Below are 14,578 nucleotides of genomic sequence, written 5' to 3' on the forward strand. Positions count from 1 at the left end.
CTCGTAGGATTCTTGGAGTGGAGTGAAATTGGTAATCTTTCCTTTTTTTCATTCTATATTGGGCTGCAATCAATGGAACGTGGGAAATTTATTCTAATAAAATTTGTAAGTTTGAGATCTGAATTCACTCCTATTAAAGAGGTTCAACGCGAGAAAACCTGGAACATGGAGGATCCAGAACTTGAAATTTTATTAGGTTATTTTTAATAAAATTACGAATAGTGTCGATGGTACACGTCAAATGAGTTGATAAAACGAGGAGGAAAATTGACATCGCCAATTCTATTTCATTCTCTTTTGTATTTGGACTTTGATCGAATAATTTGGAAGAGATCGGCCTTGTGCAAATTAGATGGGTTCAGTTCAGATGAATTTACCTCCACTCCAGGTTAGGGCCTTAAAAGGAGATGAGACACATGTGGTGAATTATTAGGAGATCGAACTGAAATGATTTATTTAATACTTGATTCTAAAAACTCGCGAATAAATCGAAAATATAAGATATCAATATTTTACTTAAAAAAAATTAAACTATTAATAATATTAATATTATGTTGATTTAAAAAAAACGTAGTATAAAATTTTCGTGTATTCAAGGTCTAGGTTTGAAATTGAGTTTCAATCAAGTTAAATTTATGATTTTTTTTCCGTTTTAAGCTTTTTCGAACTTTTACGAGCTTCAATTTTACGAGCTTCAATTTATGATTTTGAGTTTGAATCGAGCTAAAAAAAAATTAAGCTCACGAATTTTCGAGCTGAGTCGAGCTCTATTTTAGAGGTTTCAAGTCGAGCCAAGATCAATAATATTCAAACTAGACTTTACTCCAGGTTTTATTACTAAAACCTACTTCCCTTTTGGTTAAAACAGATTTTACCTTCGACAAACCAAACAATTTTTATTGTTATACTTTATGTCCCAAGTTTGAGCAATATGAATGCTAATGAACGTTTATTATCAAATGATTTAGAGTTTTAAATGTTTTAATACCTAAATAAGCGCCTAAACTATATCTTTTTTTCTGAATAGATGTCTAAAGTATTTTTTGACTCATTCTGGTGCCTAACTTACAAACGTTACAATTTTATGTGCTCGGACCGTCGACGACATTAATTTCATACGTTAAGTTGCACATTCCACAATATGGTGATTTTTCAAATTTATTGTTTTCAAAAATTATAAAAAAATATTACGATATTTATAAAAAAAAACATTGATTTTTCTTAAATTATAAAAAAAACTCAAATCCCTAAAATCTCCAAATCTTAACCTTAACCCACCGTCATCGCATTTTTCTTCCACTATCATCACCATTGATGTAAGCTCTGTCATCCTCCTAGTCATACGCCGCCGATTGGTCGTCAGAATCGTGTAGGATAGAAAGTTTCATCTTAGGATTCGTAGGGTATAAAACGTTGATTTCCCGTCAATCAGTTACGACTTGATAAGAGTTTTGGTCTCCATGATTGGTGAGGTCGTGTGGAGCTTCGTCGACGGCAAAGGGTGATGAGCGGCGTAGATTAAAAGTTGTAATGAGGATTTTCAAAATTTTGAAATTATTTTAAAACATGTATTATATATATATATATATATATATATATATATATATATAATTCCCCCACTCTTCGTCCCAAACCTTTCCTCCCCAACACTTCTTCAAATTTCCAAATTAATCAATGATGACAATCGATTATTAAACCTTATTTCCAGATTAAGGTTTATTTTTAGATTAAGGGCTACTAGTATTAGGGAGTAGAGATTTAAGTTGAGGAATTTAGGAATCTTGAGGTTTGAGATGATAGCAATGGTAATAATCGATTATTGGGTGACCGACAATGAATAAATGATCGTTCGATAACGATTGGGTTATCGAAAATGATCGACAATCGAAATAAAGTGAATTAAAATAAGAGATTTTATGAATTATAGAGTACTTTGTGTAAAATATTAAAGTTTAGAGTTTTTTAAATATAATAATAATATTTTTCAAGTAGTTTTTTTTAAAAAAAAATTAAATTATTAAATTGCAACATGTGTCATTTAACTGTAAAAATTAACTGTCATTATATCTTGAACACTTAAAATTATAACATTAAAAATATTAAACACTAAAAATAAATTAAAAAAATCATCTATTTAAAGAAACGACATAATTTAAACATTTATTTTGGTATTAGAATTTTTTAAATAGCTATTACCTTTATATTCACTTGATCAATTAAAAAGAAAATTATACCTCCGGCTTTTTACCTATCTTTTTCTCATATTGACCCACTGGGGTTTCAGATTCACTTGAACCCTGCCTGAACCTGAATCTTATGCCTTAAGAAAGTGGTGAAACAACCCTGAGTTGCCCACCCCAAACGCAGTTCTATCGCAACTACTTTCATTTATGGAAGCTGATACCAAACCAAAGAAACCTGGAGCTCGACTCTGTTGCGTTTGCAACCAGCGAAGGGCTGCCCTCAAAAGACCTAAAACCCTAGAGCAGGTAATTTCTTAAACTTTTCTTCCTTACGGCGATTCAGTTTCAAACTTGCATCGAATTTTGGAAATTCATCTATTTTCATCGATTGTAAAATTGTGCCATGGTTAAAGATATGCAGAGAGTGTTTTTACGCGGTGTTCGAAGAGGAGATTCACCAGGTTATTTTAGAGAATAAGCTGTTCAAGCCTGGTGAGCGTATTGCTATCGGTGCCTCTGGAGGGAAAGGTTAATCCCTTTATTCAATCAGATATTAAGCACCTCTCACTCTCATTGCAACAATTTCGAAACTTTTCTTCTCGTCCTTCTAATAATATCTATAACTGGGATTGTTGCAGATTCCACAGTCCTTGCTTACGTGCTATCAGAAATGAATCGACGACATAACTATGGCCTTGATCTTTTCCTTTTATCTATTGACGAGGGGATAACAGGGTACAGAGATGACTCACTTGAAACTGTAAAAAGAAATGAACTTCAGGTCAGTTTATTCTTTTTATCTTGTTGAATTTCTTCCAAAAACTTAATTCTTGTTTGTCCAAAAGAAATGTCTATTTCAAGCTGTTTGCTTTGATTGTTTAGGAACTCTTTCTTCATTTTTTGTGATGTATCGTTCTTCTTGTTTTCTTATGCAGTATGGGCTGCCACTAAAAATTGTTTCCTACAAGGATTTGTATGGGTGGACCATGGATGAAATAGTAAAGATGATTGGCTTAAAAAATAACTGTACGTTTTGTGGTGTTTTCCGTCGTCAGGTATAAGAGTTGCTGTTTTCATTAATTCTGCTATTTCTGTTAGGCTGTACATGTCCTTCATATCTGAATTTTGGGATGGATCCTTCTTCCTCAGAACTGACTCATGTCCTATTAATAAATTTAAAAACAACTAAATTGATCAACTCCAATTAGGGGAGTTTATAGACGTTTTATATGTTGTAGAATTGCCAATATATCATCTGTAGTTTTAGCACTTTGCATTGTTTCTGTGGTTGAGGATAAAATCACTTGTTTGACTTTCTTTTTGTTAAAGGCCCTTGACCGAGGTGCTGCATTGCTGAAAGTCGACAAGGTTGCTACTGGACATAATGCAGATGATATTGCTGAAACTGTCCTTTTGAACATATTACGAGGTGATATTGCAAGGTAATGTATTACTGAACTTTTTGTTTCCTTTTGGCTCAATTGATTGTTATGCTTTTTTTTTAAATGATTGTTTTGCTGAGATAATGGCTTTTTCTTCTGTAGGCTGAGTAGATGCACTTCAATTATTACTGGTGAAGATGGACCTATTCCAAGATGCAAACCTTTTAAATACACCTATGAGAAGGAGATTGTGATATATCCTTGAAATGGTTGCCGTTCTGAAAGTTTTAATTGTGAACTAATTTATAGTAGTCAAGCATTTCACTTGGTTGCAAAAACCTTAACAAGTTCTCCACGTATGCTTATTTCAGGAAGCTGGACTACTTCTCGACTGAATGTAAGTGTTTCTTGCCATTCCTTTTTGTTCCTTTTTCCTATTATATTTGGAATTTGATTGTTTTGAGTTGTCAAGCTCCTTTGTTAAGGTTTATGTTTAGAGGGTATTGCAGCACGTCCCATAATGTCACACTAACAAACTGGTGGAGGTGTTTAAATTTCAGGCATTTATTCTCCAAATGCATATCGTGGTTTTGCTCGTGAATTCATAAAGGATTTGGAGAGAATCAGGTTAATAATACCTTTGTGTTTCCGCCCTAATCTCACATATGTGAAGTTTGAAAATTTTGTTGTTGAATGCTTTTTTGGCTTACTATTTCAGGCCCAGGGCTATACATGACATCATCAAATCGGGGGAGGATTTTCGAATTGCCACATCCACCAAAATGCCTGAGCAGGGAACCTGTGAACGATGTGGTTATATTTCCAGCCAGGTGAGAATTTCCTTTTACCTTGCCTGACACCTTAGGATTGTTTAAACTTTGGCATGTATTTGTTATGCGTTATTTATGATAAAGCTGTGCCTTCCACTAGAGTGTTTTTAAGCACTAATAGCCGTCTGCAATGTGGCTGAAACTTATTTATCTGTATACTTGGGGGTACAGAAATGGTGTAAAGCTTGTGTCTTGCTGGAGGGGCTGAATCGAGGTTTACCGAAGCTCGGCATCGGTCGTAATCAAGGCCTAAACAAGGATGCCAAGAAAGACATTAAAAAAGATGGCAGAACAAAAAGTATCGAGAGCAAGCAATGTGGAAGTTTGGATTTCTGATGCAGTGTGTAGCCATTCATCCATGTCACTAGTTTATTGTTTGTTTATGGAATTATCAAAACTGTTGTCAGATTGGCCTCTCAAGTTCTCAAAAACAAAGCAGTTCATTGCACACTAGCAAGTGCTAGAAGGAAAGCATGGTTGTGTTGAATCATTTTTGGATGAAGGACAAAGGATAATAAGAACAAAGCATCTCTAGTTGGCTTGCGAGCCCTGCTCTCATTGCTTTTGGGAATTTATGGAAGAGTTGTGTTTGAATCATTTTTTGTAAACTTTCTGTAACATCCTCAATACCGGGTTAGTGATTAAATTGTAAAGTCTCAGAATTTGGTAGTTAAAATAAAATGAATGAATAGTATAAAGATTTACATGTAAATTATTGTGTAGGATGGAATTGAAAGGAAGAAGGAATGAAAGGACAATAGAGTAATTGCAAGGAAAAATAATTAAAGAAAGGATAAGTATGTATATATAAGGATACACGTGGGTGGAAGGAGAGAAAACAATCAAGACTTCCAGAGTTCTCTTTTTCTTCTTTCTTCCTTGTGGTGTGAACCAAAACAAAGGTAAGATTTTTGATTATTGAGTTTCTTGTTAAATTTAATATTGGGTTTTGATTAATAGATGATAACTAAGTTTAAAGAAAGCTTAAGTTATCTTAAACATCAAATGATGATGGAGTTAGGTGAGATTTAAGATTTGAAGTTCTTAAATGAAATCTTGGAATAGAGTTCATAACTAGAAATGAAAGTTAAATTTGACTTGTCATCAATCTAGTTAAGATATACGAAGTGTTAAAAGTGGAATTCAAACATGTTGAATTATTGATTTAATTCTTGAATTACATATGAAGGATAAAATTTGGAGGTTTAAGATGAAATAAACGAGTATAAATTGGTTTAAAGATGTGTATTATAGTTAAGAATGAAAAAGAAGATTAAACATGAAGGATTTAATCCAAAATGAATGAATTTTCGGGTTCAAAAAGAGGATTCTGGGCAGAGTGCATCGATGCATATTCATAGTGCATCGATGCATCAAGGTTAAAACCCAGAAAGTGTTTGAAGGTGTATCGATGCACAGGTAGTGCATCGATGCACTCTTTTAAAATAAAAAGATCGAATGCAATTAGTGCATCGATGCATAAGGCATGCATCGATGCATCCCATTAATAATAAAACATCGAATGTATTTTATGCACCGAAGCACAAATAGTGCATCGATGCATACCTTCATTAAAAGAGAAAATTGGCATTTATCTTAATCTAAAGAGTGAACTATTAGAGTAAATTAGCTTTAATACTGATATAGATCCATGTGTGATTATGTAGATACTAAAAGTAAGCTTATTCCGGAACGATCAAAGGATTAGAATCGAATCAAAGCAAAGCTAAGGTGAGTGCATACTATATGTATAGTATAATGGAATAAGACTTGTGATAAGTCTAATTCCTATATTTATTTTCATAGTACAATAGTTGTGAACATGCATACATGATAATTATTGTAATACATGCATAAGGCATATATATGTTCATGTGATTGGATAAATGATGTATATATATGAATAGATTCAAATACACATGTGATATGATATATGATATGAGAACATGACATGAGCTACATGATCACAAGAGAAATGACATGAGCTACATGATCACAAGAGAAATGACATGAGTACATGAACATATAAAATATAAGAATAATGCCCATAGTATATGATATGAGAGATATAGGTGTAATTGGCATGCCAAGAGTCGAGAGTATAATAGTCCTTCGGGATGTAGTGGTCTTACGGGACATATATGACAGTCCTTCGGGACGAATACTAAACTAAGGTTCGGTGCCTCATGAGGGAATTGATACGAGCTGTGGTGACAGCATTAGTGCACAACCTCTATGTACTCACATACCTCTATTCTCAATAATATACATAGGCAATTGAAATACAAAGTAAGGTGAAAATGGTACAAGAAGGTAAGTTTTGTACATGCATGATATGATTATATATGTTATTGTGTAATAGATACATGCATATTGAAATGTCATGAAGGAAATGGTAAGAATGCATATTCATTAAAATATTGTTGCATATTCATGAAAATATTGTTACATATTCATTTATTGCCTCACTAAGTCTATGACTTAGCGTGTAAGTGATTTACACGTAGGTACCAAGAAATAAGAAGATTCAGAATAGCAGTGGCACGGACAACAACATTACTAAGAAATCAGATCAGAAGTAATTGACAAAATAGATATTTTGTTGTGTATAAAGTGTTGGTATGTAATAAGTGGTTAATTACGAATGCTCTGATCGATTTTGTATTAAGTGGTCTCTTTTATGTAAATTAAAGTATTTTGTTTTAATGAAAGTTTTAAATTCCCGGGATTTTTCTTTAAGAATCAAAGTTTGAAAAGTCAATGGGACATCTCGGACTTGTATTCGGGTCAAATATGAGTTAGGGGTGTTACACTTTCAATTATACGTTGGCATTGCCTTGCTGCTGGTTGATTCTCTTTAAGATACCAAAGCTAATTCCAGGTAAAATCTCAAATGGAAACACTGAAAGAGAATCGGCTTTTGGAAACATTAATTTGTTTGATTTAGGAGGCAATAGCGTGCCCACTAATGCCAGTTTGATTGGTCCTAATCAAATCTTAGAAAATCCATAATTAAATGAATTTTGCATTTAAATCGCGTAATTAGTTGCCGTGTTTTAGGTGATGTTATTATTCAATGGTCATCAAACCAAGGTCTTGCAATTCGAGGGAATCATGGCACATGGCTACTGAGCTCCACATTTGGGACGTGGATATGGAACATTTTCCTCGGAAACTCGCCACTATTAATTTTGTCACGATCAGCCAATGTGATTGGTAGTTGTAGCACTAGTATTGTTATTGTCGAACTCACTACCGCACCGAAACCCATTGTTCTTGTACACATTGTACCTCAACCAAAGGAAGAATCAAACTCTAGATTAATCTTTGAAATTGGGATCTCAAGATAAGAGAAATTAAAATCAAAGCTTACCTCCATTTTGCTAATTCTCCAAAACTGGTTGGAATTAAAGGGATAAAGTGAAAAGTTATGTGGGGATCGTTTTCCACACTAAGCAATCCTTTAAAAGGTGTGTGTGGGGGTGTTTTTTTTTTTTTTTTTTGAAGGCTTCGGCTGCTCATTGGGTCCATATATATTAATCAGAATGCTTCTTCAGTTACGCAAATGTTATGAGTTTGACTCAATCATTTGTCGTGTCATGATTGTAAAATTAATTTGATAAATATAAATTACCTTCACATTTTCCCATTTGCAAGATGTGTCCGAGAGCAGCGGACACTGATCTGCATCAGCACATGCTCATAGAGGAATATATCCAAGAGTTGATACTACAACTTCCTGTAAAAATACTACATTCTATTATAACCAGCTGTCCCAAAATTAAGTTTTGTAATGATGTAATTATAATAAGCACTGAATTTGATACTTTAGTTTGACCTGATCCTAGTTAGCGAGTTAACCACTGCTGAAGCAGAAGAAACCAACAAACTTGGATTGAATTGGATCTGTATTTCAAAACCAAAAAAAAAAATGAAGAAGAAGAAGTAAGCACCTTCTAGGGAGGCCAGTAGTACTAATGGAAAAAAGGAATATTTTTCCATCCTCCCATGTGGCAGACAATCACAGTGCAGAAATAGTCAGCTAAATGGGCATATTATTGTTTTTAAACTTCAAACACAGCCCTTTATCCTTTGTATCACACTTAAGACAATAGTCCCATCCCTCCCCTCCCCTCGTCATTCCTCATTCATTGCTCCCTCTTCCCAACCCCACTTTCCTTTTAAATTCTCTCCCTCCCCCTGTTGCAAATTATTGAAAAATAATGTTGTAGTATTATAATCTAAAAATTCCGTTTCAATAACAAAGTTAAAAAAATTGTGAAATTAAAATAGAACCTATAATCGGATGGAACTAAATAAATAGAAGAAGAGTTTTGTTGAGGCCTGAATGAACAATTTCCTTAAGACAGATTTGTCCTCTCTTCGGTGCTTTGAGTAACGTTGGACGTCGGTCTCCCAAGATACAACAACAAACGTTCACAACAATAAGCACAACCGTAGTGAACAATCAAACACAATCTTTGTTTTTATCTATCACCGAAAAAATGACTTTGGAAGAATCGAAGAATTGAAAGGAAAATATTTGAAAGAAAATAGTAAAAAGTTGTGTTGAGATGTGTCACACCTTAGCCTTTATATAGGAAGAGGAATTTGTATTGAAATGTCAAGACCTTTAAATGAAATAACTTAACCATTTGATTAAAAATTATAACCTTTTGATCAAAAGGTTAACATGGAAAGACATGACCTTTAGGGTGAAATGAAATAACTATTTTTCATGAGAAGACTTAATTATTTTTCATGAATAGTCATGATTGAATAAATCAATTCATTCATATTTTTCCAACAATCCCCCACATGAATGAATTTTGATTGTTTAAAACATTGACTCGATGTGGTGATAGATTCTACGTTCAATATTTTAATAGGATAGGTAGGCATCCCCCTTTGAATCTTCCCTTGTGAAAATATGTTTACCTTACTGGCTGTCCAGTAGACGTGATGTCCTTGAACTGTCCTGTCGTTTGTGTAAGCGATGACATAACTCACACAAATATCTTACTGACAAGAGTTTGGTTCTCATGGTTATGTCCATATAGCCGTGAACATCTCCTGGTTCTGCAAGAGCTTAGAGAACTATGCCCCAATAGTCTCTTTGAAGCGACTCCACTTCACTCTTACATAGGTGACTTATGTTGTTCGGTTCAACGAAACACATATTTGTCATTAAAAGCATTGTTTAACATTATCCACATTTTAGTCACTATTTTCATCATAGGAATGGGCTTGGGGATAAAAAACCCCACAATGACCTCACCAGGTCTATACAAGTATGTTGTCCCATTGAACCTAGATCGTGGGATCTCCAGTCAACTAGGTTGGGTTTTCCTTTACATAGAACCTTAACAATTCATGGGATTTAGTCTCATTCCTCTTGATGTTTTATCAACTTGATCTTGATTCAACCCTTTGGTTAGCGGATCCGCAATGTTATCTTTTGATCTTACAAAATCAATAGACATAACTCCAGTTGAGATCAGTTGTCTAATGATATTGTGTCGACGTCGCATGTGTCTCGACTTACAATTATACATTACATTTTGTGCTCTACCAATTTTTGCTTGGTTATCACAATATATACATATTTTGGGTACATGCTTTGGCCATTCAGGAATATCCTCCAAAAAATTTTGTAACCATTCTGCCTCTTCTCCAGTTTTGTCCAAGGCTACAAACTCAGATTCCATCGTGGATCTGGTTATAATTGTTTGTCTTGAGGATTTCCATGACACAACTCCTCCTCCCAATGTGAAAATATAACCACTTGTGCCTTTGGTATCTTGAATATCAGATATCCAATTGGCATCATAGAATCCTTCTAACACAACAGGATCTCTAGAGTAATGCAATCCATAGTTTCGAGTATATCTGAGATATCTCAATACCCTTACAATTGTTTTCCAGTGTTTCTCCCATGGATTGCTTGTAAATCTGCTTAAACTGCTTACAGTGAAAGCAATATCAGGTCTAGTGTAACTTATAAGGTACATTAGACTGCCTATGATCCTTGCATATTCCACTTGATTAACACTTTCACCTTTATTTTTAGATAGATGTTGACTTGTATATATCAGAGTTTTGGCTACACCAGAATCATCATTGCCAAATTTTTCAAGAATCTTGTCTACATAGTGTGACTGAGTCAATATGTGACCTTCAGATGACCTTTTGATTTGGATACCCAAAATCATGTCAGCAAGTCCCATGTCTTTCATGTCAAATTTTGAATTTAACATATTTTTGGGACATTTTATCATTTCATTGTTACTTCCAACAATGAGTATGTCGTCAACATATAGGCATAGGATTACATATCCATCAACAGTGATTTTGACATACACACATTTGTTACACTCATTTATTTTAAATCCATTTAATATCATAACACTATCAAACTTTCCATGCCATTGCTTTGGTGCTTGCTTAAGTCCATATAATGACTTTACCAACTTACATACTTTCTTTTCTTGTCCTGGAGCTACATAACCCTCAAGTTGTTCCATGTAAATTTCCTCATCAAGGTCTCCCTTAAGAAAAGCGGTCTTAACATCCATTTGATGTACTTCTAAATTTCGTAAAGCGGCAATTTCAAGTATCATTCTTATAGAAGTTATTCTTGATATGGGTGAATATGTATCAAAATAATCAAAACCTTCCTTTTGTTGGAACCCTTTAATAACAATCTGGCATTGTACTTATCAATTGTTCCATTTGCTTTCATTTTTCGCTTGAAAATCCATTTAGAATTTAATGGTTTAATTCCATGAGGAAGATCCACTAATTCCCACATATGATTTTGCATGATTGAATCAATTTCACTTTTGATGGCATCTTTCCAAAAATTACTTTCAGATGAATGTATAGCTTCGCTATAAGTTACAAGTTCAGTCTCTAGCATATAGGTTAGAAAATCTGATCCAATAGATTTTTCTACCCGTTCCCTTTTACTTATTCTTGGCTCTATCTCGACTTCAACCTCTTGTTGGAAGTCTTGACTATTTTCATTAATAATTTCTAAAGTTCGTTTCCTTGAACTTGAGCCAACTTCTCTAATATTACAAGAAAATATATTTTCACAGTATGAGGCATTTTTAGATTCTAATATCGTATTCTTGTGAATTTCTGGATTCTTTGATTCATGCACAAGAAATCGATATGCATTGCTATGGTGAGCATAGCCAATGAAAATACAATCCACTGTTTTAGAACTTATTTTCATTTGCTTTAATAAAGGAGCCATTACCTTTGCAAGACACCCTACACTTTCAAGTAATTGTAGGAGGGTTTCTTGCCTATCCACGACTTATATGGTGTCTTGTCCTTTTTCTTACGAGGTACCTTATTTAAAAGGTAATTTTCTGATAAGACAGCTCCCCCCACATGTTTTGTGACAACCCAGAACTTCCTAGCATAGCGTTCATCATTTCCTTTAATGTTCGATTTTTCCGCTCTGCTACTCCATTCGTTTGAGGAGAGTATGGTGGTGTTACTTCATGAATAATACCATGTTGTGCACAATATTGACCAAATGGTTCAACATATTCACCACCACGATCACTTCTCACCCTCTTAATCCTTTTGTTAAGTTGGGTTTCAACTTCTTGCTTATAGAGAATAAATTTTTTATAGCTTCGTCTTTGCTTTTAAGCAAATATACATAGCAATATTTTGTGTTATCATCAATGAAGGTAATAAAATATTTTTTCTCTCCTCTAGTTTGAACAAATTTTAAGTCACAAACATCACTGTGTATTAGATCAAAAGGTTATGTTTTTCTTTCAACATGTTTAAATGAAGACCTTGTTAGTTTAGCTTCAACACATGTTTCACATTTATGATTATAATTAATGTGAAATGGGGGAAAATGTTCTAAGTTAATTAATCTACGTAAAGTATCATAATTAACATGTCCAAGTCTACTATGCCATAAATTTAATGACTCGATCATATAAACAGAAGAAGAAAAATCATTCTTATTTATATTTTTAGCTTTTACAAAGATAGCATTGAGTTTCCACATATTGTTCAATACATATCCCTTTCCCACAAATATTCCCCCTTTTGATAAAACTAACTTCTGGGATTCAAACACCATCCTAAAGCCATGTATACTTAGGAGGGTCCTAAAGATAAGGTTCTTTCGTATGTCAGTCACATACAACATGTTTTAAAGTTTCAACTCTTTTCAAGAAGTCATCTTTAAAATTACAGTGCATTTCCCCTTGATCTTGGAAGTTGCAGCATTGCCCATATAGAGCTTTTCTCCTTTCTCACAAGAAACCAACTCAGCAAAGGAGTCCTTGTCACAACAAATATGGCATGTGGCACCAGTATCAAGCCATAATTCTCTTGGATTTGAATTAACCAAGTTAACTTCATAGACCACAACACATAGTTCAAGTTCAGATACTTCATTGGAAATTTTTGTCATAACATTAACCTCTTTTGTTCTGGACCTTTTTGGAAGCCTACATTCCGATGACATGTGTCACGTCTTATTGCAATTAAAGCATTTCCCTTAAAATTTTTTCTTCTTAAAAATACCACCTTTTGGTCCTAGTTTAGACTCAATTTGAGCTTGCTTTCTTTTCTTGAAGTTTTTTTCTACTTCCACCACATTTGCCTTGTCAATGTTATGATTGGCTGTTTTATTTAGCCTTTTAGTCGCACATCGATTGTCTTCTTCAATCCGAAGTCTCACAATCAGATATTCCACAGTCATTTCTTTTCTTTTATGCTTTAGATAATTCTTAAAGTCATTCCAAGCAGGCGAAAGCTTTTCAATAATGGCCTCCACCTGAAAGGATTCACTTATAATCATCCCTTCTGCGAGAATACAATGAATGATCAGTTGGAATTCTTGCACCTAATTCACAACAGTTTTAGAATCAACCATTACAAAGTTTAAGAATTTGGCAACTAAGAATTTCTTAGCACCAACATCTTCAGTTTTGTATTTATAGTCCAATGATTCCCATAGTTCCTTAGCAGTTTTCTTTACGTTGTATACTTCATAAAGTGCATCAGACAAACCATTGAAGATGTAGTTACGGCATAGGAAATCAGAGTGCTTCCATGCTTCGGTAATGTTGAATGCGGTTGATGCATCCACTTCATCCTCTCTAATAGCAGGAGGATCATCCTTAAAAAATTTGGCCAGATTTAATGTCGTCAAATAAAACAACATTTTCTGTTGCCATGTTTTGAAATTCTCTTCACTGAATTTTACAGGCTTTTCATTATGACTCATGGTCATAGGTAACGTTTGGCTCACAGCTTGAGTCTGTGTAGCGACAATCGCATTAGACTATGAATTGGATGAAGTATCAGACATTTTTCTATAATCAGAATTAAAACCGAAATAATAAATATAATATGAAACGAAATATATATTAACCTAAATATATTACCACGGTAATTTGTTTGAGTTTAGATTGAACTACAACATAAGGAATCTATCTTAAGATTGTTGCAAATTATTGAAAAATAATGTTGTAGTATTATAATCTAAAAATTCCGTTTCAATAATAAAGTTAAAAAAATTGTGAAATTATAATAGAACCATTAATTGGATAAAACTAAATAAATAGAAGATGAGTTTTGTTGAGGCATGGATGAACAGTTTCCTTAAGACATATTCGTTCTCTCCTCGGTGCTTTGAGTAACGTTGGACGTCGGTCTCCCAGGATACAACAACAAACGTTCACAACAGTAAGCACAACCATAGCGAACAATCGAACACAATATTTGTCTTTATCTATCACCGGAAAATGACTTTGGAAGAATCGAAGAATTGAAAGGAAAGTATTTGAAAGAAAATAGTAAAAAGTTGTGTTGAGATATGTCACACCTTAGCCTTTATATATAGGAAGAGGCATTTGTATTGAAATGTTAAGACCTTTAAATGAAATGATTTAACCATTTGATTAAAAATTATAACATTTTGATCAAAAGATTAACATGGAAAGACATGACCTTTAGGGTTAAATGAAATAACTATTTTTTGAAAAGATTTAATTATTTTTCATGAATAGTCATGATTAAATAAATCAATTCAATCATATTTTTCCAATACCTCTCCCCCTCCCATTCCCATCTTTTCACTTTCACCGTTCAGTAAACCAATAAGGGTGCGTTTTGTTCACGGAATGTAAGATTACTA

At 33.7% G+C, this 14,578-nt stretch overlaps 2 protein-coding genes across 3 annotated transcripts; one reads left to right on the forward strand and one right to left on the reverse strand.

Annotated features, from left to right (window-relative positions):
• Positions 1 to 2,259: 2,259 nt before the first annotated feature.
• Positions 2,260 to 9,999, forward strand: LOC120214446 (cytoplasmic tRNA 2-thiolation protein 1). Of its 2 annotated transcripts, XM_039212338.1 has the most exons (12): positions 2,260 to 2,489; positions 2,597 to 2,711; positions 2,822 to 2,964; positions 3,119 to 3,238; positions 3,513 to 3,625; positions 3,728 to 3,820; positions 3,922 to 3,962; positions 4,126 to 4,192; positions 4,284 to 4,395; positions 4,567 to 4,757; positions 4,995 to 5,007; positions 9,989 to 9,999. In XM_039212338.1, exons 1-10 carry the CDS (start codon positions 2,391 to 2,393, stop codon positions 4,729 to 4,731), a joined length of 1,068 nt encoding a protein of 355 aa, XP_039068269.1. In that variant the 5' UTR covers positions 2,260 to 2,390; the 3' UTR covers positions 4,732 to 4,757; positions 4,995 to 5,007; positions 9,989 to 9,999. The 2 variants fall into 2 exon arrangements, with proteins under 2 accessions (XP_039068269.1, XP_039068268.1); XM_039212337.1 differs by lacking the exon at positions 9,989 to 9,999 and having other exon boundaries at positions 4,567 to 5,036.
• Positions 10,000 to 12,601: 2,602 nt separating this feature from the next.
• Positions 12,602 to 13,666, reverse strand: LOC120214432. Its single transcript, XM_039212328.1, has 3 exons — positions 13,316 to 13,666; positions 12,964 to 13,213; positions 12,602 to 12,789 (listed from the first exon to the last, which is right to left on the reverse strand). Exons 1-3 carry the CDS (start codon positions 13,664 to 13,666, stop codon positions 12,602 to 12,604), a joined length of 789 nt encoding a protein of 262 aa, XP_039068259.1.
• Positions 13,667 to 14,578: the final 912 nt, after the last annotated feature.

This window comes from Hibiscus syriacus, unplaced genomic scaffold (assembly GCF_006381635.1).
Source record: "Hibiscus syriacus cultivar Baekdansim isolate YM2019G1 unplaced genomic scaffold, ASM638163v2 tig00110063_pilon, whole genome shotgun sequence".
NCBI lineage: Eukaryota > Viridiplantae > Streptophyta > Magnoliopsida > Malvales > Malvaceae > Hibiscus > Hibiscus syriacus.

What these genes read in the sequence shown, in the direction of transcription:
- LOC120214432 (XM_039212328.1), bottom strand. Translation starts at nt 13,666, where the DNA reads ATGAGTCATAATGAAAAGCCTGTAAAATTCAGTGAAGAGAATTTCAAA. An exon ending in TTGCCAAATTCTTAAACTTT is followed by an intron (nt 13,214 to 13,315) that starts GTAATGGTTGAT and finishes GAATCCTTTCAG; the next exon opens with GTGGAGGCCATTATTGAAAA. An exon ending in GTCTAAACTAGGACCAAAAG is followed by an intron (nt 12,790 to 12,963) that starts GTGGTATTTTTA and finishes TGGTCTATGAAG; the next exon opens with TTAACTTGGTTAATTCAAAT.
- LOC120214446 (XM_039212338.1), top strand. Translation starts at nt 2,391, where the DNA reads ATGGAAGCTGATACCAAACCAAAGAAACCTGGAGCTCGACTCTGTTGC. An exon ending in GTGGTGTTTTCCGTCGTCAG is followed by an intron (nt 3,239 to 3,512) that starts GTATAAGAGTTG and finishes TTTTTGTTAAAG; the next exon opens with GCCCTTGACCGAGGTGCTGC. An exon ending in AAGGATTTGGAGAGAATCAG is followed by an intron (nt 4,193 to 4,283) that starts GTTAATAATACC and finishes TTACTATTTCAG; the next exon opens with GCCCAGGGCTATACATGACA.